This window comes from Stegostoma tigrinum, unplaced genomic scaffold (assembly GCF_030684315.1).
Source record: "Stegostoma tigrinum isolate sSteTig4 unplaced genomic scaffold, sSteTig4.hap1 scaffold_341, whole genome shotgun sequence".
NCBI lineage: Eukaryota > Metazoa > Chordata > Chondrichthyes > Orectolobiformes > Stegostomatidae > Stegostoma > Stegostoma tigrinum.
In genome coordinates this window covers 64,300-90,991 of record NW_026728269.1, presented here as the reverse complement: position 1 = coordinate 90,991, position 26,692 = coordinate 64,300, and the positions used below count along the sequence as shown (strand labels likewise).

At 47.5% G+C, this 26,692-nt stretch overlaps 2 protein-coding genes across 2 annotated transcripts in view; one reads left to right on the top strand and one right to left on the bottom strand.

Moving 5' to 3' along the window:
• ipo4 (importin 4) overlaps positions 1 to 26,692 on the top strand; it is a 56,999-nt gene that overhangs the window by 23,395 nt on the left and 6,912 nt on the right. Inside the window, exons 17-26 of the mRNA XM_059643935.1 lie at positions 1,188 to 1,311; positions 1,993 to 2,104; positions 2,720 to 2,829; positions 4,663 to 4,740; positions 5,858 to 5,915; positions 6,606 to 6,711; positions 11,714 to 11,907; positions 12,080 to 12,133; positions 23,186 to 23,311; positions 25,896 to 26,104. Coding sequence (XP_059499918.1) covers positions 1,188 to 1,311; positions 1,993 to 2,104; positions 2,720 to 2,829; positions 4,663 to 4,740; positions 5,858 to 5,915; positions 6,606 to 6,711; positions 11,714 to 11,907; positions 12,080 to 12,133; positions 23,186 to 23,311; positions 25,896 to 26,104 — 1,171 coding nt within the window. The remainder of the gene's footprint in view (positions 1 to 1,187; positions 1,312 to 1,992; positions 2,105 to 2,719; positions 2,830 to 4,662; positions 4,741 to 5,857; positions 5,916 to 6,605; positions 6,712 to 11,713; positions 11,908 to 12,079; positions 12,134 to 23,185; positions 23,312 to 25,895; positions 26,105 to 26,692) is intronic.
• LOC125449153 (uncharacterized) lies at positions 13,779 to 20,262 on the bottom strand. The gene is made up of 2 exons (XM_048524821.2): positions 19,942 to 20,262; positions 13,779 to 15,303 (listed from the first exon to the last, which is right to left on the bottom strand). The coding sequence occupies exons 1-2, from the start codon at positions 20,081 to 20,083 to the stop codon at positions 14,432 to 14,434; spliced, it is 1,014 nt and encodes a 337-aa protein (XP_048380778.1). The 5' UTR covers positions 20,084 to 20,262; the 3' UTR covers positions 13,779 to 14,431.

Here is a 26,692-nt window from a genome sequence, read left to right as displayed (position 1 = left end):
GGAAAGGAGGGTGAAGACGGACAGTACGTAAAGCTCATCAAAGTGGGAACCTCCCCATATTCTTTATAACGTTGGTGCAGATCTTCGACAGTAAGGATGGATTTAAGCCTTCTTAACGTGGGCGGGCATTCTCAGTCTGGGGGAACAGAACCCGTCATTTCAGGCCCCACTTCCCCAGTGCTCTCTGCCACTGCTGAAGGAGCAGTACGCTGTTTCAGGAAGTGCGCCAAAGGAGTACAGTTGGTTGAAATGCTGTGGATCAAGAGGGTCAGTGCTGGGGGAGCGGGCACTGTTGGAGAGCCAGTGCTGTGGGAGCGCCATGTTGACAAAATAAAAACCAAAAGAACTGTGGATGGTGTAACTGAGGAACAAAGACAAAGTTGCTGGAAAAGTTCAGCAGGCCTGGCAGCATCTGTGGAGGAGAAAACTGAGTTAATGTTTCAGGTCCAGTGACCCTGCCTCAGAATTGTGTTGACAATGTCAGCTTTTGTGATTAGTCATTTAACCTGAGTTCAGATTGTCTGATTGGTCTGAGCTGGAGGAAGAAAAATCCCTAGTGTTATCTTGAAGACAGAAGGTTGAGACCTTCCCAGTATCCTGGGATTTAAATGTGTCCCCCAACCATTTTATAAATGAAATAATCTGGTGCTTGTCGTTTCTGGTCATCTCGAAGTAACCGCATTTTGAATAAACTGCATTAGCCGTGCAGTTGGGAGTATGTGAAAGGTGCCATGAATCCATGCCGCTGTCAGTATCTGATGAACTCTAGGTGGGGCTCTCTCTGTGTGCTTTTATGAGGCATCTAACTGCTCGGAATTAATGGTGGCGTGGAATGCTCATCGTTACAGAGTTTTTCATCTATCACGGGAATGTTTGGGAACAGTGTGTAGAGAGGGTTACTCCATGCTGACCCTGTCCCTGGGAAAGACTGATGGGGCACAGTGTAGACAGAGCTTTACTCTGTGTCCAGCCCCTGTGCTGTCCCTGTTCCTGGGTGTGTTTGTTGGGGAAACATTGTAAAGAGACATTTGCACTAGCAGCCCTGCGAACGTTGACGATGTGAAGATCAGCGGCTGATTGGACTACATAATTGCCTGTATATTTTTGTTTTTAAAATTACTTTAGAAAGCAAGGCTGTAGAAGTGAGAGACCAGTTTGACCAAGCTGCTCATTTTTGCCAATTACAGAAACATTAGGCGTGCTTGCTCGGACAATTGGGAAAGAAGTCTTTCTCCCGCTTTGTGAGGAATGCTGCCAGCTTGGTCTGAACCTTATTGACCATGTAGATGATCCTGATTTGCGGAGGTGCACGTAAGTTTTCTCTGCAGTGGTGAAGGACATAGCTGCAAAGTTCTGGATAGTAGCCTCACTTCTTTGTGTGTTCAGAGAAGTGAGCTCTGGGTAGCCAAGTGGTCCATGTCCGATTGTTTCCCATGCAGTGTAACATACATTCTTCAGTCAAAGCCCGCGATACAGCATATCCTGTCACTACAGCGTTTTGTGTTCCCCTTCTTGCATTCTGTAAGAGTGCACTTCCTCCTGGACTCCTCCACCTCGTTTTTCAAATGCTGAGATCTAAGTTTTCCCTGCTCCTCTCACTCTCTTACTGGGACCCAGCTTTGTTCTGGACTCAAACCATCTGCTGAATCTCTTGCCTGTCTTTCCCTTATCTTCAATCAATGCGCTCCTGACTGGAAACGTCAGCACATCCTGAAATTCTGCTGCCCAGTATTTTAACTTGCACCCTATCGTCCATTGTCCCTCTGCTTTCTGACCTGTATTGGCTCCCAATCTGCCAGCAATTCATATATTCACTGTTCGCAGTGGCACCCCCTCTGCTAAATCTCTTCCTTCATCTCCTTTGGTAGAAGGAGGATGGCTGTTTCTTCGGTTTCCCAATGTCACCGGATTCTTTGACCCTGGCACCATTTCTCGTCAGTTTGCCCCGCACCGTCTCCAAGGCCTTGACCGACATCTTGTTTCTGATTGCAGCTACAGTCTCTTTGCTGCCCTGTCAGTGGTGATGGGTCCAAGCATGGCACCTCACCTTGAGAAGATGACCACCGTGATGCTACTGTCCATCAAATCGACAGAAGGGGTTACGGTAAGAGATAACCAAATCTGGCGTTTCACCCTGTGTTCCCTTGGGACTCGTTGATTTGTGTCCTCCCTGTGCCAGTGAGCTTGAGCTTATCGAAAACTCCACCACGTATTGAAATGAACACTATCCTGTTAAGCTGCTGCCCACATGTGCCTGCATTTCAGAAATTTTTCCGTCAGCATCCCTGCATTGAGTTGTTCTGCTACTGGTGGTTGCTCTCCAGCTGCCTTCACTGCTGAGCACTGGAATTTGCTCCCTCAACCAATGACTGAACATTTGGTTGCCTGACCTAACATTTTATGTGTCAATTTGCCCTGCCTGCTAATACCCCTCGAGTAAAACACAGATTCATCTCTGTGATGACATTTCCAGAGAGGAGTGGTTGTCCACTCAACGCTTTGTCGAAGCAACATGATTTGAATTGCTGATGCTGCTCATCCCCAAGGAGTCGCACTTGTCCTGGATTGAGAATCAGTGTGCGTTCATTTTCCAATCCCGAAAGGCCTGAACCCTTTGGCCCTCAGTGCAGCAGCTCCACGATTTCTCTGCCATGGACATGATGTTAAGCAGGCCAGTTGTGCCCACACTAGACGCTACCCTGCTGTTGGTTTCCCGCAGGCACACTATGACAATGACAGCAAAACCTTCCTGCTTCTGGATGACGACCTGGACGAAGAAGAGACGATTACAGAAGAGGAGGAGGATGACGATGATGCCGACATCACAGGGTATGTGTCACTGCTGGATCTTGTCCTTTAGCCCTGGCTCAGCTTGCAGACAGCTCGTGATGGGTGCAGTTCTGCGTGGTTTATCGCTTGCTTCCACTTTCAGTGGGGCTCTGATTTGATTTACGTCTTACAGAGAGATGGAATTCATTACCTTTCAATCCATTGGTACTGGGTAAGACCGTACTCCACATTTGACAGTATGAAAATGTTTAGGTGGGTGAGACTGAGTGAAGGTTTTCAAGAGGTCACTCCGTACGGTTTACAGTGAGTTGGGAAGGTTGTTGCCTTTTCTCACTTGGGTGCTTGGGAGCAGGGAGATGAGGCTTAACAAAAACATTCCTATCATCGCAGGCTTCAGACATTCAGTTGGCATGGTTTTTGAGTGAGTTCTGAAGATAGGTCTTTGAAAGAGCCGAATTGGAATCCCTTGTAAGGTTTTAATATGATTTCATGCCCCCCAGCCTCAGTAACGATTGGAGGGTTTAACTGAGAAATCCATGAGATCTGTTTTTGAACCCCATTCTGTGTGGTGTTCAATTACAGTTCATCTGTTAATCAGTATTTAACTCCAGTTAATTCTGGGTGTTAGAATATAAGGAGTAAATGTGTTGTAGGTTGTGTTACTGTTTTAACGTTGTGTACCAAATTTTATTTGTTCAGAACCGTGGAGTCATGTGACTTTGTTCTCTAAGTATGTCCCTCAGATTTGACATGTTGTCTGCTTTTTGTGGGGGAGAACAAAAAGGTACTGTCCATAGCCAGATTGAAGCATTAATTTGCCTGTTGAGTAAAATAGAGAGTGTGGCATTACCCACCTGTTATATGCTGTTGAGGGGTTGGGCAAATGAACAGTATCTGTGTTAATATTTATTGCACATTTAGAAGAAATTGAACCGATTCACCAAAACCTGGCATTGGCCCATGACTGTGAGATAGCTACTAATAAATTACAATGCAGTGTTAGGTGTGTGGTGCACAGTCTTTCAAATGAAGCATGGAACCCATTTGTCCTGTTCATGTCTCTGTCTAAATGCCTCTTAAATGTTGCTATCATATCACCTCCCCCTTGCATCGATTTCCAGGCACCTACCACCCTCTGTGTAAAAATAAAAAAAGCTTTCCTCGTGCATCTCCTTTAAACTTTCTCCCCACCATCCCTTTTAAACCTATACACCTAAGTATTTGACATTTCCGCCCTGTGAGGAACGCTCCCATTACCCACCCTATCCACGCCTCTCATGGTTTTAGTTATGTACATCAGGTTGCCCCTCAGCCTCTGACGCTCTAGTGAAAACAATCCAAGTTTGTCCAACTCTCCTTATAGCTAATTCACTCCAGGCCACATCCTGGTAAACCTCATCTTGCACCCTCTGTTATTCCCCATGTCCTGGCCACACTCTATCCCTCACCTTTGACATGAGGGAAAAGTTTATCTGGTTATCATTGAGACAGGTACTGACTCTGTGAACTTACGTTATGCAAATTGGCTGCACCTTTTCTTTGTGGTGTCTGTGACTACATATCAGAAAATTGGCTGGCAAGCACTCTGGGTCATCTCAAGATCATATAACGTGCTGCATTCAAGCCGATATCTCTGTGTGTTCAATTCAAGTGAAGATTTGTTTTTAAACCCAGGGACTGGTTAGAAAGTTGAATGCAGTATCATTCTGGGTCACCGTATGAAGTAGAAAGGACAAAACGTTTATGACAATAGAATGGGAGCAGGTCTGTGTGAAGTGTGAAATGCAGCATAGACTGGTTGGGCTGTGTGGCCCGTTTCTTTGCCGTAACTTCAGTATAATTCTCTGCTGCTGTCCTCTGTGTTCTGGGCAGTTTCAGTGTGGAGAATGCTTATCTCGATGAGAAGGAGGATGCCTGTGACGCTTTGGGAGAGATTGCTGTCAATACCGGGTAAGGCCATCAGCTCCTGTCTGTTCTCTGATATCATCTTCCTTGTCGCAGAACTGGGTATCCTGCCGCAAGTAACTCGCCTCCTACAGGCCAGGAGAGTGAGCAAAGCAACAGGAGTGGGCTGTTCAAACCTTTGAGCCTGATCCACCACTTTGTGACTTCAGAGCTTAGCTGTGGCCAAGTATCCCTTAATACGTTCACTTAACAAAAGTTTATCTATTTTAGGTTTAAACATAACTGATCCAGCATCCACTGTGTTTTGAAGAACTGCGTATCTCTACCACCCTTTGTGTGTAGAAATGCATCCTAACATCTCTCCTGAATGGTCTGGCTCTAATTCTCAGACTGTACACACTATTTCTAGAATCTCCAGCCAATGGAAATAGTTTATCTTTATTTACCCTGTCTTGTCGTGTTAATACCTTCGAAAACTTCAGTCTTAACCTTCTGAATTTTAGAGAAAGCGAGGCCCTGTTTCTATGAAAAAACAAAGATCTACGGATGGCTGGAAAGCAGAAACAAAAGCAGAAATTGATGGGAAACTCAGCAAATCCGTGCAGAGAAAGCAGAATTCTCGTTTCTTCGAACTCTGCTTTCTCTCCACAGATGCTGTCAGACCTGCCAAGTTTTTTGCTTCCAGTCATTTCTGTGTTGGTTTCCAATTTGTACACTCTGTCCCCATAATGTAATCCCTGAAGACTAGGCGTCATTCTTGTAAAATGACATGAATACTCTCCAAGGCCAAAAAATCCTTCCAAAGGTGTGTTTTAAGTGGCTGCCCACGTGCCCCTGGATGGGGGCATCTCCAACAACACTCGGAGCTCAATACCATCCAAGGATAAAGCAGCCCCCTCCTGCTCGATTAGCACCACATCCACAAACATCCGCTCCCCCCGCCACCAACGCTCAGGAGCAGCAGTGTGTACCATCTACAGGATGCACAGCTCCCTCATGACGTGGGCTACAGTGGCAGAAGAGGGTAGCACACCGCTGCCTTTGTCAAGGGCAATTAGGGACAGGTAACAAATGCTGACCCAGCCGGCGATCTGATCACACTAGTTTAGACTTAGTTTAGCATAAAAATATTTTTGTGTTATGCTTGTTCTGTTTATCTTAGGGCTGCCTTCATGCCATTTATGGAAACGTGTTTTCAAGAAATCTTCCGCATTAATGATGTGAGTATCTGATTTCCGAATGCATCGCGTAACTAACAGCCACTGCAGTTCTTCAGCTTTTGCCCCGTGCCCTCACTAAATTCTGACAAAGGCCCGTCAGAACAGCAGCTTCGTTTTGCTGCTATTGGGCACCAATCGTTTTGATTATGTGATCGATTGGAACTTCAGTGGAAAGCTTGGACAAAACGAAGAACCCCAGTCCACAGCCCAACCCTTCACTTGCGAGCCCAAATTCAGGACCTTGCAAAGGCTGACAAACTTTTTCCAAAAGCGCTCTAGAAATGCCTGCCACCTGCCATCTCCCTCTCAACCAAATGGGCCAGCGCTGAGGGAGCGCCGCGCTGTCGGCGGGCCAGCGCTGAGGGAGCGCCGCGCTGTCGGCGGGCCAGCGCTGAGGGAGCGCTGCTCTAACACGAACCCTTCTGGTCTCCATTTGAATTTGGGAGCCTCCTCATTTTTGAAGCTGTGTCCCTGGCTGAAGAATTCCCCAGGAGGCAGCATCCTGTTGTATTCTAACAGCACTGCCGACCGTCATCACATTACAAAAGATATCTGTTAGCTTTAAAGGGCTTTGGGATGTGCTGAAGTATTGGGAGGCACTGTAGAAATGCAAGCTGTCCTTATATCTACCCCGTGTGCAGATTTTATTCCTCATTTTGATCAATCTCAATGTATTAATATCTTTTGCAGTATCCTCACGTCAATGTCAGGAAGTCTGCCTATGAAGCAGTTGGCCAGTTCTGCTGTGCCCTTTACAAAGTTGCTCAGGAAAACCCAACAGACCAAAACTTGGAAGGTAACACTTTCACCTCGGGGCTTCCCACTGAACCTCTTTCTAAGAGCTGGCATTATTGCTGGAGCCAAATGCTTTTCTGCTGTGTTTCATTCTCCAATTCTATAACATGGGATTCATGGGAGGTTCTTTCCCCCATGCTGTGGAACTTGCTATTACCGGGAGTGGCTGAGAGTAGTGTGGATGTATAGGGCAGCTCAGTGGCTAGAAGTGCTGCTTCACAGCACCAAGGACCCAGATTCGATTCCTCAGGCGACTGTCCGTGTGCAGTTTGCGTATTCTCCCTGTGTTTACATGGGTTTCCTCTGAATGCTCCAGTTTCCTCCCACAGTCCCAAGATGTACATGTTAGGTGGATTGCCCATGCTAAATTGCCCATCGTGTTAGGGTGGGAAATGCAGGGACGAGTCTGGGTGGGATGTTCTTCAGAAGGTCGCTGTGGACTTGATGGTTCGAATGGGCTGCCTCCACACTGTGGGGGTTCTGTGTGTTTTCAGGACGCTGATGGAGAAACGTATAGAAGGATATGTTGGATTGAGATAAAGTTGGAATGAAAGGAGATTTGTGTGAAGCAGGAGACAAGGGGCAGAGTGGCCTGTTTCTGTTCTACAGACTGTACATAACCAGAGTATCAGGAGACTTCCATGTTTACCACAATGAAGCATATTAGTCTCTGTGTTGCATTTCTTTTTAACATGTTTCCTTAAATTCCACATCATCGCTTGTTCTCAGAAACAAGCCATGCAGATATTTATGATACAGAGCGTATCCAATGTCCAATAAAATGTAGCAGGAGCCCCAGGCTTCCCAGGATGTTGCTGCTCCAGTGGTGTCTGCCGTGGCCAATGGGAGGACTCTCTGACTTCCTTGGCTCATATTCCCATGAGCACAGATCCCGAGCTCCATCGATGAAATCAACAGCCCTGGTGCTCATAACTGAAGGAGTGCCACACTGTCTGTTGTGTCAACTTCCAGCATATGAAGTTCAACAGTTTACAGCGGCTGTGCCAGGAGAAAAGCAGGGAAGTTGAGGCCAATCATTTTGCCTTCAATCCAAGTCCGAAACAGCAAGATTCACTTGTACCGTTAATGTCACTAGGCCAACTATCCAAAACCCCACATGGGCACGTGGGTTTGAATTCTCCCAAGGCCAATGCTGGCATTTCAATCTGATAAAAATCAACTTATAAAAGACTGTCACTTGTTATTTTTAAAAAAAATGAGTTGCTAATATCCATAGGCAAAGAAATCTGCCACCCTAAATGGCTCTGGACTCCAGACCCACACCAGTGTGATTGCCTCTTAAATACCCTCTGGGTAATTAGGGATGGGCAATAACTGCTGGCCTAGCTGGAGCCACCCACTTGGTGTGAACCACAAAGGTAACATTTACCCAATTTCTTTTGGTAATCTCCACTGAGTCTACTTCGCTATCCTTTTCAGGCAGTGTATTCCAGACACCTCGGTGCCTAAAAAGCAAATTTTCCCTGTTACATCTCATGCTGCTTTACCTTTTTTAATCCTTAAATCTGTGTGTCATCCGATTGCAGGAGAAAAGCCTTTCCCCCTCCCTAATTTGTCAAAATTCCTCATGACTTTTAACACCCCAACTGAACCTCTTGTTGCTCAGCTCTGAGGAGAGATTCCCAGCTTCCCAACAGTCTTCACAATAACTGAAGTCCCTTCTCTAGCAGGGTTCTGAGGCATCTGGCTCTGCACTTTAGGAATGCCATCCATCTGGACACAGTAATCTGAGGACCCTGTCTTGTGACTTCTAAAGAGCTTCCTCAACTTGCCCTGCTGTTTTTCAAAGACTCGTGTACCTATGCTTGCAGCTGTCACTGTTTTTCCACCAACTGCTGCCCCCTACCCCACTAACTCTAACTCTAAAATTTATATCCCCTCCTAACATTCTGCCTTCTAAAATGTATGAGTTCACACTTGTGTGTGTTACAGCTCATCAGCCTCTGGTGTATTGCCCTGCTGCCTCCACAATGTGCCCAGGCCTGCTGTTTGGAGCTGTGAAGCACTTTAGGATGTGTCACACCCTGCCATCTGTGGGTGATCGTCAGAGTAACAATCTGTCACCTTTTGGCAGAGGCTACTTTCCTTCCCTCCTTGTCTCCCTACGAGCATGCAGGGATGTTCACTGCCAGGCAGCCTGTAAGTCCCCTCAGTCCTGAGGAGACCTGTTACAGCACAAGGGAAGGGGCCAACTTTTTTGTTTCAGTCACTGCTTGTCCCGTGAGTTAAGGGACGAGATTTGTTCAAAAGTGCTCATGCTTGTAGAACAACTGGGATGTATTCACCCATCCACTTCACTGCCTGGCATGCCCTCATCCCCCAGGAGAAGCATTGTTCAAATCACTTGGCAAAATCCAGTGTGCAGTAAAGGAAGGAAACTGGTGGGCAAGAGACATCAGGGGCACTAAGGCTTTCACTTCCTCAAAAGTGTTCCCTCTGGCCATGGGTGGCTCGTGTCTTAAACACTAGTGACCCTCCCTTGCCCATATCTCTTGGCATCATAAAATTGTTACGGTGCTCTCAGAGGCAAATAAAACCTGGAGTTGTTCATGTTTAAAAACAACAAAATTTCTTCTCAAGGTGATCAAAACGAGCTTAAGATAGCAATCAGATCAGCCGTGATCTCATCGAATGTTAGAGGGCCCAAATGGCATTTTGGCTCCACCATTCATGCTGTGTATACATGTGGCCGCATAGCAGAGAGTGTTTGGAAAGGGTTAGCAGTCCAACTTCAAGCACACTGGATAAACGAACGACAATAAGAAGAGGGACGGTTAATACAGGACTGAAGGTGTTATATCTGAATGCACACAGTATAAGGAATAAGGTAAATGAGCTTGTGGCACAGATTGAAACTGGCAGGTACGACGTGATGGGCTTTTCAGAAACGTGGTTGCAAGGGGAACAGGATTGGGAACTGAATATCCAAGGATGTACATCCTATCGAAAAGGTAGGCAGGTGAGGTGAGGATGTGCAGTTGCTGTATTAGTAAGAAATGAAATTAAATCAATAAGAAGAAATGAAGTAGGGTCAGATGGTGTAGAATCTGTGTGGGTAGAATTGAGGAACCACAAGAGTAAAAAAAAATCATAAATTGGAGTTGTGTACAGGCTTCCAAACAGTAGTCAGAAGCTAGGGTGCAAGGTACACCAGGAGATAGAAAAGGTGTGTAAGAAAGGCAAAATCACAGTGATCATGGGGGATTTCAATGTGCAGGTGGACTGAGAAAATCATGCTGGCAGTGCTTTGCAAGAAAAGGAGTTTGTGGAATGTCTACGAGATGACTTTTTGGAGCAGCTTGCAGTAGAGCTCACGAGAGAAAGGCAATACTGGATTTAGTGTTGTGCAATGAGGCAGACTTGATAATGGAGTTTAAGGTAAAAGAACACTTAAGAGGCAGTGACCGTAATATGATAGAATTTACTCTGCAAATTGAGAGGGAGAAGATAGACTCAGAGCTAATGGTATTACAGATGAATAAAGGCGAGATATGGGGGAGGAGCTGGGAAGAATTGACTGGGAGCGGAGCCTAGCAGGAAAGACAGTGGAACAGCAATGGCAGGTGTTTCTGGGAGTAATTCAGGAGATGCAGCGACAATTCATCCCTAGGCAAAAGTAGCATGGTACAGGGAGAATGAGGCAGCCATGGCTGACTCGGGAAGTCAGGGAGAGCATAAAAGCAAAAGAGAAAGCATATAATGTGGCGAAGGGCTGTGGGAAACCAGAGGACTGGGAAGCTTACAAAGACCAAGGAGGGAGAAGATTAAATATGAGGGTAAGCTAGCCAATAATATGAATGAAGACTGTAAGAGTTTCTTTAGATATATAAAGGGCAAAGAGAGGCAGAAGTAGACATCGGACCCTGGAAAATGAAGCCGGAGAGATAGTAGGAATAAGGAAATGGCTGAGCAACTGAATAATTCCTTCGCATCAGTGTTCACAATGGAAGACATGAGCAATATCCCAAAAATTCAAGAGAGCCAGGGACCAGAGCTGAGTACGGTGGCCATCACCAAGGAAATGGTGCCAGTAAAACTGAATGGCCTGAAGGTGGATAAATCACCAGGACCAGATGGACTACACCCCAGAGTTCTAAAGGAGATAGCTGAAGAGATAGTGGAAGCGTTTGTGGTGATCTTTCAGGAATTGCTAGCCAGGGAGGGTCCCAGAGGACTGGAAAATAGTTAACATGACAGCCCTGTTTTAAAAAGGGAAGAAGGCAAAAGATGTAAAATTACAGGCCGATTAGCCTAACCTGGGTCATGGGTAAGATTTTGGACTCCATTGTAAAGGATGACATTGCTGAATATTTGGTAGTGTATGGTAAAATAGGGCAAAGTCAGCATGGTTTCATCAAGCGGAGGCCATGCCTGATACATCTGCTGGAAATCTTTGAGGAAGTAATGAGCAGGGTAGACCAAGGAGAGCCAATGGATGTTATCTACCTGGGCTTCAAGAAGGTGCTACACAGGAGGCTGCTGAGTAAGATAAGGGCCCGTGATGTTAGAAGCAAGGTACTAGCATGCATAGAAGATTGGCTGTGTGGCAGATTTCAGCTCCTTCATTGTGCGCAGGTATACCACATTATCACAAGCGACTGGAAGTTGAGACATTGTGGCCAGTTAGCTGTGACAGTTTAGCAGTGCGCCAGATTCTGCGGTTCTAACTAGTGGTCTCTGCTGCTTTAGTTATGAGCAGTTCCATATTCGTCTATTCTAACTTTTTCATCCTGTGGTCATTAGTTAGAATCAGCAGAGATTTTTGTTGCTTGGTTTACTTTGTTTAGTTTGCTTTGCTTTCTGGTTTTGTTGGGAAGAGATTACCTGATTGCTCGCTGGTATGGTTCTGGTGCAGTGTATGACTGGGAGATATGAAGAAGTCAGTGGAGAATAGTTGTCCTTTTGAAATGCTTACCTCCTCCCTGCATCCCCGTGCCCAGCCCTGTTCCAGTCCATGCATCTTGTGTCTCTGTTCCCTCCAGGTTTCCAGAAGTTGCTAGCCATGGTGTTTCCAAACTATTTGAAAACCATTCACGAGGAGAAGGATCGCCTTGTGGTCATGACGATCCTGGAGTCCATGAACAATGTGCTGAAACACTGCAAAGGGGACACACTGAAGGAGCCAGGGCGTCTGGATGAGATCTGCAAAGCCATTCGGAACGTGCTGCAGAAAAAGGTGACGGACAAATGCTGTGACTGAGAAACATATCTGTTTGACCAGGCATTTCTAGTCACATCTCCTTAAACAGCCCAGAGTCCACGTTTTGTCCCAGTGCCCCTCTGCGATGCCGTGTCATTATACGTTACTGCTTTTGCTTGGGGCTGACTGTGCACCTTGTGTCTTGCAGACAGCTTGCCAAGATCCAGAAAACGAGGAAACCGAATCGGACGAAGAACAAGAGGTAAGAGGAAAGCGAATGTGTGCTGAGAGAGTTTGGAACGGTTGGATTTTGCAAATACTGAACAAACTCCCAGAACAAATGTCAACTGCTTCCAGTTTTAAATTCCACTGATTCCAGTCGATCTCTCGTTGACGCTTAATGTTATGACTTGCTGTTGATTTATCTGCTTTGCCTGCACTACTCCAATGTGATATGCTTGCTATGCTTTTTCTTTGTTTTGGATTGTTGAAAATGTACTTACCTCTCAGACTGTGGCTGGTGGAAGCTTTGCCAATATATTAGCTCTCCTGGTTAATTGTTAGAACTGCTTATTAACCTTCTGCGATTCACATACTAAGACACTCAAACATTTTTGAAGAAGGGTCTTGACCCGAAACGTCAGCTTTCCAGTGCCTCTGATGCTGCTTGGCCTGCTGCGTTCATCCCGCTCCACACCTTGTTATCTCTCTCTCAAACACTTATTCCCACTCTCTGCTTCCCATAAGACGACCAATCTTCTAGCCGTGCCTACACTATAAGCTTTTATTTTCCTCAGTAAACTTTAATGTGATAGCCTTATCAAATACCTGCTGGAAATCCTAAGAACAATACGTTCACCAGATTATCTACAGCACAAGATACTTCTTCACTGGGCTCCATGATCTCCCTATGTTGGCTTGAATTTATCCGAAAGCCCAGTTATAACATTTTTAAGATAGGCTCTAACATTTTCCCTATGCTGGATGTTAAGTGAACTGGCCTGTACTTTCTTGCTTTCTTTCTCCGTCCCTTTTTCAATAACAGAATTATATTAGTTATTCTCCAATGTAAAGGAACCTCTGTACCCTCGCCCCGACCCTCCTGCTTCCCAGGTAACTGTAATGTTCTGAAGTTCCTTCCTTTTCAACTCTGAATTACAGCTAGTTCCAGAATGCTACTTGTCTCTCATGAAGACCGGTGCAAAATATCTGTCATCTCTTTATCTTCCATTACTAGTTTCCCTGACTCCTTTTCTACGTGACCACCACTTACTGTGTTCTCTTTGTTTTTAAAATATACCCTGTTTTTAATATTTTTGGCCTTAATCTAATTTTTTTCCTACCATTATTAATCTTTTAGTAATTTTTGGGAACATTCAAGGTTAAGGACCAAGCAGGATTAAAGTAGATTTAGAATTGATTTTGGGTGCAGACTCGATGGGCCAAAGGCCCTTTTCTATGATACGTGATTTGTTGCTATTTTTATGTTCTGTCAGTCTCTGACCTGCTGTCTATCTGTGCAGAATGATGTCTTTTCTTTTTCTTTGAGCTTAATACTATCTTTAGCTTTTTTAGTTAACTATGAGTGAACCGACCTATCCCTTACAATTTCTCTTATTTGTTGGGATGTATCGATTCTGCACATCCTCAAATACTCCATTAAGTGTTTGCTACTCTATAGCCATGATCTCTTCACCAGAATGGCCAGTTCACTTTCATAATCATAATTGTAAAATCCAATCTCGTTATTGGTTGCTGCTTCCCAGGAACACTATCACTATGAGATTAGTAATTCGTCCTATCCCATTTTGACAAAGCTTGCTGTCAGGTTCATGCTGTAACTTAAACTCAAGCATCAGACATAAAAAAGGAGCAGGCTTTAAGCCAGTAAGTGCTGTCAGGTTTATTACAGTTTAAACGCATACAAGCGCACACGTTGATGGGCTAGTAAATTAGTAGGCGTGATCCCATGAGACAGGGTGCTAAACTGTGAACGAAAAGCAAAATACTGCGGATGTTGGAATTTGGAAATAAAGTCTTAAACTGCTGGAAAAACTTAGCATTTCTGTGGAGAGAGAAACTGAGTTAATATGTTGAGTCCAGTGACTTTGCCAGAACCTAAAAGGAGGCCAGAGAGTGGTAGTTTTTAATGTTGTTGACAGCGTTCGGGAGGCAGACCGAGGGGGACAGATTGTGAGGGCGCCCACAGCAAAAGACAAAAGGGAGTGCCTGTGGTGGTAGACGAGAGATCGAGATACCACATAGGTGTAAATGGAGGAGTGAAAAAGAGCAAGACACGGCCGAGGTGGGTGGTGATGGGGAGAACGTAGGTCATGCTGAGAAGGTGGAAAGCTCTGAATATCAAGTCCAGGAGGCTGTATCGTGTCTCTGAGGAAATTGAGGGGCTGTTCCTTCAGCTCACAATGAGCGTCATTAGAAAACTGTAGCAGACCCGGGATGCAACTGTTAGCATGGGGGCAAGATGGTCGATTAAAATGGTGAGCAGCTGGAAGGTTCCTACAGACAGAACAGATGTGTTCTGCAAAGTGGCTCCCCTCAGTCAGTGTTTGATCTCTCCAGTAAATTCTGAAATTCCTTCTGGGGAAGGAGAGCTCCTTGCTGTGTCTGTCCGTGCTCTCCAGTGGCACAGGAGCGTGTGGATCAATCTGTACAGACCAGACTGCTGCTGCACCGTTTCTGCACCATGTTGGGAGTGTTTCAAAATGTGTGCAAAGAAGCACAGGCTAAGGTGTTCAAAGCAGCTGATGAAGGACGACGTCAGTCCCAAGTACGGGAGATCCGGGAATAGCATTAGTGCAGCAACCAGCCCAGGAAGAAGGTAGCCAGGCTGAGCCGCTGGGCTCTGAGGGTGGCATGCTGTCTGTGTTTGGCCAACCTTTAGATAAGGACATGATGACTCTGCTGAGATTTGAGGTCCTGAAGGTGGAGCTGATGTGGGAACCTGGTGCTGCACCTCCAAGCTGTCTGTGTACGTCCCCCGACACAGGATGTAGCTGGTCGTGACCATTAACCCAACAAGCACGAGGAAAGGATCTGGCAGGTAGAAGCCCTGCAGACAGCGGAGGTAGCCGAAGGAGTGTTCCCCAGGGCACCGACGGGCAGAGCGGGCGGCATCCGGGTAATGGCGAGCCCCATAAGAAGCAGCAATGATCCAGCAGAGCAGTGTGTAGACACCATTCATCAAGGCTAGCTGGTGGCTGGCAGGAGATGGCTGGGCAGAGACCTGGTGCTTTCCCAGGGGCACCGTCCGCTGGAATCTGGTGGTGAAGTGAGTCTCTGCAACAATCAGAGCCAGGATCAGGAAAGTGACAGCGTTGTATGTCTCATTGAGAAAAGCAGTAAATCGGAGTGAAATCACCTCCTGGCTGTTTGCCAGTTGCAGCTCTGTGAACCAGCAGAAGAAGAGGTATCCTAAAGAGGACACAGAAAACATGGTCTTTTAGGTGTTTGGTAACTGTAGGCCTTTATGTGCAAATTCACCTCTTGCAGTCAACTGCCACTTAAACATTAAAGACTGTGCTCCCTGTTCAATTTGGCTCCTTGAGCTTGTCCCACTTTTCCAGTGAGACCATTTGTATGTTAATTCTGTCTCCACATTTCGGTTCCATAACCCCCTCACCTAGCACATCAAAGCTTACACAATAAGATGGATGGGGTTTCAGAGATTGATATTCAATCGTTAATATTCAACCTTTCCAGTACTGAAAGTTAAACACATCCAGATAAGGCAGTCAGAAGTTTTCAGGTTATAAATGTAGTGATACAATTTGACATCCACTGGAATTACAGCTTTGCTTTATTCCTTGCATATGATCCCTGTCTTTCTCTAATTCTTTTTGCTTTTCTCCCCTCCTTCTCCTGCATTTTTGTGTTACTGTCACTCTTGTGATATTTTTCTCTTGCTCACCGTACACTGTCTACCTCTCTTTTTAGTGCTGCTATAGAGTTATAGTTGCTTACCTTACGGCTCTGAATTTCACACACTTTGAACTCTCTCATAACCCTGGATACTATTAGCATTTCTCATTCCCTTGCATCAACTGTGTGGTGTTAAATATTCTCGCTTGATACCACAGGTTTTATTTTTGAAATCTGGTTACTGTGGCAGTTGCTTGACTGACTATATTCAAATGAGGTTGTCAGTGTTCTTTTCTTAGAAGAACAAATATTTATTATCTGAAAGGAAAAGGGGGAAAAATTATAAATCTAGACAGTTTGGTAAGATCTTTCCTTGGTATAGAAAAAAGTAATGTCCTTTTGCAGACATTCTATCCCAGTGAAATATCCCTCTGCTATTCACTTTAAGATCTTTTCATTGTGTATTTCGAACTCAGTATTTTCTTTCAGAGATTTCCTGCACTTTCAGCTGCTGTGACTGTCACTGGTACTCTCTTTTCCCAAGACCCGCAGGGTAAACCACTTACTTTTCTCCGGCTGACTACCTTGACACTGCTAAAAGCACATTAGGATCTCTTCCCAGTTCTAAAGATTTCCACAAGCGTTAAAACTGCCCTTTGCTGCAGTTGATCTTTCCTGATTCTGACCTGCTTGTGTGCCTGGCCTCCCCTTTTCTTGTCAACGATAAACAGCACTCATCTCACTGAGTGGCTTGTTGACTGATTTTGCTTTGGTCACATTATTTCTTGGAAAGGCTGTCTTTAACTCGCCCTTCCAAATAACCTTCTGACCCTTCTTAAAGAGGCACTGAAAACCAAAATCTCATTGGTCTATCATTTTGAACCCAAGTTCCAGTAAATAATACATCATAAACTTACCTGACAGTACAGACATACTTTTATGGATACAGCTAGACTGAAAGGAGCAACTGTTCAGCTCTGTTACAACACAACAGAATGAAAATGGCTTCTGTGAATTGCCATCCTGATACTTTACTGCTGTGAAGGAACCTGGACGCCTGCCTGGCCGCTGGACCTGAGAGGATTTTCAAATTGTTTTTAATTTTTGTCCTGGGGTTGGGAGAGGAGCCAGCCACATTGTGGTCGATAGGAGTCACGTGTAGGCCAGACCAGGTAAGGATGGAGGTGAACCACGTGGCTTTCTCCCCCAACAATCGGCAAGATGTTTAATTTCAAAATTGTTTTGTTTCGTTATTGAATCTGGCGTGGTGGATTTGAACCCAGATTCCCGGAATGTTACCCGAGTCTCTGGGTTAATAATCTGGTGATAATACTGCTAGGCAGGTGCCTGCCATGGATTACTCTGGATTCGGAGCTAGCCCAGGCTTCCTGGCTCGGTGCCAGGCTCTTCCATTCACCGCCGTGTATCAGTGATCGCTGCAACTGTACTGTCTTTCACATCAATCTAAAACAGGCATGTGCGCGCCTCAGACAATCCCAATCCAGGGATCTGGGCACAGACTACCCGCAGAATCTATTCCAGAACAATCCCAAAGCATTGCTGTGCTCTCAGCCGAGAGCATAAACATGCTCTGTCGGTAGCGAGTTTTGAGAAGATTTGTAGTTCAGGTTGAGGTTCTGGATGTGAGTTTGCTCGCTGATCTGGAAGGTTAGTTTTCAGATGTTTCGTCACCATTCTAGGTAACATCGTCAGTGAGCCTCCGACGAAGCACTGGTGTTATGTCCCGCTTTCTATTTATCTGTTTAGGTTTCCTTGGGTGGGTGATGTCATTTCCTGTTCTTTTTCCCAGGGGATGGTAGATTGGCTCCAAATCAATGTGTTTGTTGATGGAGTTCCGGTTGGAATGCCATGCTTCTAGGAATTCTCGTGCGTGTCTCTGTTTGGCTTGTCCTAGGATGGATGTGTTGTCCCAATCAAAGTGGTGTCCTTCCTCATCTGTATGTAAGGATACGAGTGATAGTGGGTCATGTCGTTTTGTGGCTAGTTGATGTTCATGTATCCTGGTGGCAAGCTTTCTAGACAAACAAGCAGAAACCCTCAACCCTCCCCCTCCCCCTCAACCCTCCTCCTCCCTCCACTCCACCCCCCACTCACCTTCCCCCCCAGACCCCACCCCTCTCCCTCCTCCCAACTCCTCACTCACTCTCACTCTCTCTCCCCTCCTTTCCACTCATCCCCTCTCCCTTTCTCCTTCTCTCTCTCTCTCCCCCTGCCTCCCTCCCCCGAACCCCCTCAACACCCCCACCCCCCTCACCCTCCACCCCCTCCAACCCCTAACCTCCCCTCCACCCCGTCTACCACCCCGACCCACCAATCTCCCCAACCCCCTAAACCCACCCTCATCCACCCCGTACCCCTCCTCCACCCCGTACCCCCCCTCCTACCCCCTACCCCCCTTCTCCCCCATCCCCCTCCTCCCCCCCCACCCCCCCTCCTCCCCCTCCTCCCCCTCCTCCCCCTCCTCCCCCTCCTCCCCCTCCTCCCCCTCCTCCCCCTCCTCCCACCCTACCCCCCTACTCCCCCCTACTCCCCCCTACTCCCCCCTACTCCCCCCTACTCCCCCCTACTCCCCCCACTCCCCCCTCCTACCCCCACCCCCCCTTCCTACCCGCTATGCCCCCGCTACCCCCATCCTACGCCCCCGCTACCCCCATCCTACCCCCTACCCCCATCCTACCATCCTACCCACCTACCCCCTTCTAACCCCACCGCCTACCCCCCTTCTAACCCCTACCCCCCTTCTACTCCCTACCCCTCTCCTACCACTTCTTCCCCTCCTACACCCCTCCTAACCCCCTCCTCCGTTACCCACCTCCACCCTCAACACCCCAACTCCTGCCCACTCCCTCCCCTCACTCCCCCCTCTGCCACCCACTCCACCCCCCCCTTCCCCCTCCTCCCCCCACACCCCCACTCCTCCCCCCCACCCCCCCACCCCCCCCACTCCCCCGTCCACCCACAACCCCCACCCCCCACTCCCCCCCCTCCCCCCTCCCCCCTCCCCCCATAACCCGCAAACCCCCAACTCCCCCCTACCCTCCCCCCTACCCTCCCCCCTACCAAAACAAGCAGAAAGCTAGTCACCAGGATACATGAACATCAACTAGCCACAAAACAACATGACCCACTATCACTCATATCCTTCCATACAGATGAGGAAGGACACCACTTTGATTGGGACAACACATCCATCCTAGGACAAGCCAAACAGAGACACGCACGAGAATTCCTAGAAGAATGGCTTCCAACTGGAATTCCATCAACAAACACATTGATTTGGAGCCAATCTACCATCCTCTGAGAAAAAGAAGAGAACAGGAAATGACATCACCAACCCAAGGAAACCTAACCAGATAAATAGAAAGCGGGACATAACACCAGTGCTTCACCGGAGGCTCACTAATGATGTTACCTAGAATGGTGACGAAACGTCTGAAAACTAACCTTCCAGATCAGCGAGCAAACTCACATCCAGATGCACTGTCGGTTTCTCGGTGGGATGTAAATAATCCTGTGTCCAAATAAAGGGACTTTGACCCAATGACCCGGAAAAGATTTTCTGCTCAGTTACCATGACTAAAGCAAATGATGTGGTCTCTGTCTGATTGCATTTTCACGATCTTACTCTGCCGTCTGTGGGCTGCATTTCTTGCACTACTCTAGAAACATAACTTCAGAAAATCTCTCATTGGCAGTAGCTTGCTGTGGGAGATCCTGAAGAGGTGAGATACAGAAACAATTGCCTGTGCCTTTGATAGAGGATCCCAATCACTAGTTTCTGCCCCCACCATCACTGTTCTTTCTCCTTCCCTGACTTACATATTTCCCTTTTGTATTTATCCAGTTTTCTTCTGAAATTCGGCTTTAAGTTTACTTCTACCACTCCCTTGAACAATGTATTCCAGATCAAAACTCTGCACAAGCAAAAATCGTTCTCATCTTTCAGCTGGTTCTTTTAAAATTGTATTCTCTGCTTACGTGTAATGGAAGCAGATTCTCGTTACTTTACTCTTATCAAAGCTCTTCATGATTTTGAGCCCCTCTTTTTGAATCTGCCCTCGATCTTCAATGGTTCTCAAAGTTCTCCATATAACAGCAGTGCAGTGGATTTGCCTGATGCACAAAAGCCACCACAAGGATGAGGGAACGTGGTTCGTTTTGATGCTATACCTGTGATACAGATGTCGGTGAACAGGAGTAGTAGAATGGTCTGTCCACTAACCGACTGTAGGAGCACAGATCCTGTTGAGCAGGCAAGATTGCTGGCGATCCTTAGTGCTCCGAGGCACAGTGTCCTCTCTGTCAGGCCCATGTTCCCCAAGCAAATAACTTTTACACAAAGCAGCGCTACTTCACTTGTCTGAAGCAGGAACCAAGTGCGGCTCCATGTAAAAATGCAGCTAGACGCAGGATTAAAGGGCAGGCTGCTGTCGATCCAGCCTGGAGCGTTGTATTTTCCCCACACCTGACTGTTTGTTTGCAGTGAATTGGAACGGCAGAGGGCTCTTGGATGTTTTACATAGCTACTGTTGTGTTTCAACAGGCAGGCAAGATCTTGGTATTTGCCTAAGAGCAGGTTTAACCTGTTACAACACGAGTCTAGCACCAACACAAAAGGATCTGCCTTTAAGGGGGTTGGGGTTCGGGGAAAGGGAGGCCAGGGAATTGCAAATCCCAGTCCAAACAATGCGCTTTTGGAACTGAAAGGATGATTAAGATGCCAGTGGTGGTGGCACTTCAGCTCTGACCTGTTAATGTGACGTTTTCTCCCCTCCCGGGTGTTTCTTTAGATCCTTCTAAACATTTCCTTGCACCCTCACCATGAGCAGTGCGAGATTTTTGTGTAACTCTGTCACTTGCGATGAGCCATCCTTTCCTGCGGTCGTACTGTTACCACTGATGTCCCCAAGGATCTAACCCATTCGCATTTCTCATTGCAATACCTGAAAGCCCCCCCTTAATTTTCATATCTACGCTGACGGTGGCCGGCTCTACCTTGCCCACCACCTCCCTCGACTCTTCCATAATCTCGAAGTTATTGTCCTGCCTATCTGCATCCAATACTGGGGAGACAGAAATTGCTTCCAGTTAAAAATGGGAAGACTGTAGCCATTGCTTTCGGGCCATGCTCAGAAGTCTGCCCCTAACCATCCATTTCACTCCTCTGCATGGAGACAGATGGAGAATAAGCCAGTTTGTTTGTTAACTTGGTGTCGTGTCATATTCTGACCATGCAGTCAAGCCACCCATTTCCTCCTCCTTAACATCACTGAACGTAGCTGCATGTAAGCTGAGATGGAGCAAAAACCCTTGTTCGCATCTTCATGACCTCTGCCTGACTGTTCCATCACAGGGCTTTGCCATGTTGCAGCCTAGAGTCACAGAGTCATACAGCATGGAAACAGACCCTTTGGTCCAACCAGTGCATGCGAAGCATAATCCCAAAGTAAACTAGTCCCACCTGCCTGCTCGTGGCTCATATCCCTCCAAACCTTTCCTGTTCATATGGCCATCCAAATGGTTTTTAACCATTGTAATTCTACCACGGCTTCCTCAGGAAGTTCATTCCACACACAAATCACCCTCTGCGTGAAACATTTGCCTGTTATGTCTTTCTTAAAATCTCTCTTCTCTCACCTTAAAAATATGTCCCCTAGTCTTGAAACCCCCATCTCAGGGAAAAGACAATTCATATCAACTCTATCCGCACCTTTCATTACTTTATAAACTTCTATCGTGTCACTCTCCAGTGAGAAAAGTCCTAGCCTGTAAGGAAGGGCTTGATGACTTAAGCCTTCCATACCCAGCAACATCCTGGTTAATCTCCTTCTGAATCCTCTGTAGCTCCCAAGTTCTGGAATTTCTCTCCTCTATCTCGTTGTGTCTGTGTCTCCTTGTTATTACCTATGCCTTTGGTCACTTGTCCCAGTCACTCCTTTTGTGGGTCAGAGTCATGCTTTAATCTGCCCACCTATCTCTGGCCTACCCCTTCCTCATCCTTGCGTGCCATCTATTTCTGCCTGCTTACATTCAGAGCTGTGTTCCCTCTTTTTAGTCATCCCTGTCCACATTGCCATTTCTTGCACGCTCCCCTCTGATCCCACAAAACTGCTGCTTGCCACCTAATGAACATTCCTAACCCCAGGATACCTGAGATTGGAAGGGAAGGCGATAGCCAAGTGGTATTATTGCTAGACTGTTAATCGTGAGACCCAGGTAACATCCTGGGGACCCGGGTTCAAATCCCACCACGGCAAATGTTGGAATTTGAATTCAATAAAATATCTGGAATTAAGAATCGAATGATGACTTTGAATCCATTGTCGATTGTCGGGGAGGGGGGAGAAACCCATCTGGTTCACTAATGTCCTTTTGAGGAAGAAAACTGCAATCCTTACCCGGTCTGGCCTACACGTGACTCCAGATCCACAGCAATGTGGTTGTCTCTGAACTGTCGTCTGGGCAATAAATGCTGCCTGGCCAGCGACACCCTCATCCCGACAATGAATAAAGAAAAAAAGATGGTTCTCTGACACCACTCACCACCCTACCCACTTCTGCCAGCATTGTTTCTTTTCCTCAGTGAAGTCTGATATTGACTTCTCTGCTTGCCTTTGTAAACTATTACGCACACCACCCTCCACCACCACCTCCCCCCCCATCTGCTGTACCCTCCCCACAGTTTGAGCTCACCAGCTTTCACATGATCGTTCGTGACACTCTCTGCTGCCCCCAACTACAATCTGCTTAAATCTACCCTGCCCTTTCCATGGCTATGGAATTGTCACCACGTTTCCCAGACCTTCACGACTGGAATTCCTCTGCTTGAACGTTCAGCAAACCCAACGCCATTGGCTCCGAGCAGAGTTACAGACCTGGTTTTCTCACCGTTGACTCCACCCCAGGCCTTGGCTACAACCAGAGACTGCTCACAACCTCGGTGCCCTGACCCCCGATACTGCCAGCTTCCACCACAGTATCATTGTCCAGTCATCCACTGATTACAAACCCTCATTGATACCCCTTCTGTGAAGTGCGGCTCAGATCAGCATCCCTTGGGCACTGATGCAAAATCAAGTGAATTCCTTGGATGTTGCTGTGGGTATTGCCAAGATGATGTGTCTTCAGTTGTGCTGTTCGATAAGGAGGTGTGGATTTAAAATTCTCCACTCAGGCCCTGTATAAAAGGGTCTCTTGACAACATCGTCAGCCTCGATGTTGGTATTGGGGCTTGTGTATTTTATAACAATCTAACTCTTGTTAGCACTTTAACACCTATTTAACCATCACCACAAGCAACAGCCGTTATAACTGTTAATTGCCTTCCCTGAGCACAGTTGAAGTGTGAATGCCCATAACTTGACTCCTGACTGTTGGTAGGCATGTGGCTGACCTGTCTTTTCTTCACTTGCAGGCCGAGTACGACTCCATGCTCCTGGAGTATGCAGGGGAGGGCATTCCCCTTCTCGCTGCCGCTGTGGGAGGACAGATCTTTGCCCCGTACTTTGCCGGCTTCCTCCCCCTGTTGCTGTGCAAAACGGTATGTACAGCTGCGTGGTTTGAAACTTATAGTCAATTTGGTTGTCTCCTGCCTTGAAACCGAGGGACAATGCGAAATGTACTCCTCACTGCTGACAGTGACACATGGAGCAGAATAGCAGGGGTAAAACCCCTAGTTACCTTTTTTCCAGGTGTTCCAGAACATTGGCATTGCGGACTGGGCCCTGCATTTATCACCCCGTCCTTAGTTGCCCCATGAGAAGGTGGGGGTACTGAGCTGCCTTCTTGAAGCGCTGCAGTCCATGTGCTGTAGCTCGAGTCACAATGTCCCTTGTAGAGGGAATTCCATGATTCTGACCCTGAAGGAATGGCGATATATTTCCAAGTCAGGATAGTGATTGGATCAGAGGAGACTGTGCCAAGGGGCGGTGTTCCAATGTGGCTGTCTCCTACTGGGCGATGGTTGTTGTGGGTTTGGAAGCTGCTGTCTAAGAAGCCTCAGTGAATTTCTGTGGATGGTACAGTGTCTGTTTGGAGGATGGTGTTGAGTCCTACCACTTGTTTGTTGCTGAAGACCACTCCATGATTAGCATTGCTAAGGCTTGATCAGAGTCGGTTCTCATCATGAGACACTCTCAGTGATCCTAATCGCTCCCCAGCTTCTCCAATTGGCACTGAAAGTGTCCGAGTTACGCCTTTTAGTGGCACAAAGAGCCCTGGGGCAATCTGCTTGCCCGCCCTGACACAACCTTGGAAGTTCCATAAAGAGTAAAGCCCAGAGTCCGGCTCTGGCAGCTGGCCAATTGCTCAGAGAGGTTTCCTTTTCGTGAGCTCCCAGGTGTGATGTTAGCATGTACAGTACAAGGACAGCATTAATTTCAGTACCTGATCATCCCTGTTCACCACTAAACTCTCTGTTGCTGACTACTCTGGCCCATCAGTTGTGAGTTGCACAGAGTTTTCGTCTCCTGATCATCATGAACGTGAATGGCCCTAGCTCCAAACACGAGGTGATAGCATACATTTACAATGGGCTTACCATGCAGTAACAGGCAATCCTTTCAATGCCCTGTGCTAGTCTTCATGCTTCCATGTCTGTCTGCCCCGCTGTCTGCCCCGCTGTCTGCCCCGCTGTCTGCCCCGCTGTCTGCCCCGCTGTCTGCCCCGCTGTCTGCCCCGCTGTCTGCCCCGCTGTCTGCCCCGCTGTCTGCCCCGCTGTCTGCCCCGCTCTCTGCCCCGCTGTCTGCCCCGCTCTCTGCCCCGCTGTCTGCCCCGCTGTCTGCCCCGCTGTCTGCCCCGCTGTCTGCCCCGCTGTCTGCCCCGCTCTCTGCCCCGCTGTCTGCCCCGCTGTCTGCCCCGCTGTCTGCCCCGCTCTCTGCCCCGCTGTCTGCCCCGCTGTCTGCCCCGCTGTCTGCCCCGCTGTCTGCCCCGCTGTCTGCCCCGCTGTCTGCCCCGCTCTCTGCCCCGCTCTCTGCCCCGCTCTCTGCCCCGCTCTCTGCCCCGCTCTCTGCCCCGCTCTCTGCCCCGCTCTCTGCCCCGCTCTCTGCCCCGCTCTCTGCCCCGCTCTCTGCCCCGCTCTCTGCCCCGCTCTCGATCTTTCACACTCTTCTTCGCTCACTTGACTGATCTTTCTTGAGTCGCACTTTTTCACTTTCTCTTTTTTTGCTCTTCTCTTTCCCCACACTTTTCCCTTCTTGGCCGAGAGTTAGTATTTGGCAGTGGTTATTTGCTGACAATACAGTTCATTCACAAATGAGGCAGCTACACGCTCATCACTAACAAACCCTACTATCTCACCCACTTCCCCACCCCAATCCCTCCAGCATATACCCAGTTCAAAGCCAACATTGAAAACAAGTACTCTGCTGTGAAATATTTGGGTGTGGTAATTAAATTTCACAATGTTTGCAGTGACAACGCAATGGAATGAACATCAGACCAGGGCACTGGTTTCTGCTACTTCCCCAAACATTAGTGCTGGTAGCTGCTCAGAAAGGCTAAAGAAAACCTGAAGAAGGGCCTAGGCCTGAAATGTCCGCCTTCCTGCTCCTCTGATGCTGCTTGGCCTGCAGAGTTCATCCAGCTCCAAACCTTGTTATCTCAGATTCTCCAGCATCTGCAGTTCCTGCTATCCAAGAAAACCCATGGCCAGTGTCAGTAACTTGTTGAAATGTCACAAAATACCCCACAGCCAACAGTCATAAATGGGTAAGGCAGGCTTAGAGGGGCTGAATGGCTTGTATTTGAAGTAACCAGCATGCAAGAAGCAGGAGAAGAAGGGTTAGGAGGAACAGAGCAGGCTGGTTTGTTTTTAAACAGGGGGAAGAATTGAAGAGAGTGCTGAAGGGACAGACACAGGCAAACTTGGGTCATGCTGAGAAGTACAGTCTGGGCGAAGAGAGAGATACTGGCAGACCAAGGTGGCACAGTGAAGGCAGGAATTGGGAGAATTCAGTGGCTTCAATGTTCTGAAATCTTCCTTTTTTTGTTTCCGAGATTCCTTCCATGACCTTTGCCCTCCCTGGTTCTGTAATCTCTGGTAGATGTGCATTCCTCTGAGATGTCTGCCCTCTGTCCTTTGGGCTGTACGGGAATGGTTTTGATCTGTCGTATGTGTGTTGCAGAAACCTAGCTGCACAGTGGCTGAGAAATCGTTTGCCATCGGGTCGATTGCTGAAACGGTACAGGCGATGGGGCCAGCGACAGTACAGTTTGTACCCCGGCTGCTGCCAATGTTGCAGGCTGGTGCACGGGACACAGATGATGAGGTGCGCAGCAATTCAGTCTTTGGCATTGGCGTTCTCGCCGAGCAAGGGAAAGAAGCCATCTTCGAGTATCCTGGATTCTGCTGCTGAATGGAAATGTGTGTGTCTGTGTGTGTGTGTCTGTGTGTGTGTGTGTCTGTGTGTGTGTGTGTCTGTGTGTGTGTGTGTCTGTGTGTGTGTGTGTCTGTGTGTGTGTGTGTCTGTGTGTGTGTGTCTGTGTGTGTGTGAGAGAGAGAGGTCAGCAGATTGGTTGCAGGAGCTGTAGACTATAGACTCATGGACAGCACACAACATTGTCCCTGCTCTGGTCAACAAGGACCTGACCGCTAATGCCAGCTGTTGCTCCAGCACCCTGTAGCCTGCGGAAATGCAAGTGAATATCTAAATGTTAACTGCTTAGACATTCCAAATGTTTGAGTCAGCTGCCCTTTCAGGCGTGGGTTCCAGACTCCAACCATCCTCTGAATGGAAGAGAAAATCTCTCCTTAACTCTTCCCCTAGCCTTTTACCTCTCCCCTTCAATCTATGCCTCCTGGTTATTGGCTCCTCCTTCCTACCTAACCAATGCATGGCCCGCACAATCTTCCCACACTCCTATTGCATCCCTTCTCAAACTTTCCCTGCTCCAAGCAGAAACGATCCCAGCCCATCTGATC

What these genes read in the sequence shown, in the direction of transcription:
- LOC125449153 (XM_048524821.2), bottom strand. Translation starts at nt 20,083, where the DNA reads ATGGGCCTGACAGAGAGGACACTGTGCCTCGGAGCACTAAGGATCGCC. An exon ending in CACCGACATCTGTATCACAG is followed by an intron (nt 15,304 to 19,941) that starts GTATAGCATCAA and finishes TGTCCTCTTTAG; the next exon opens with GATACCTCTTCTTCTGCTGG.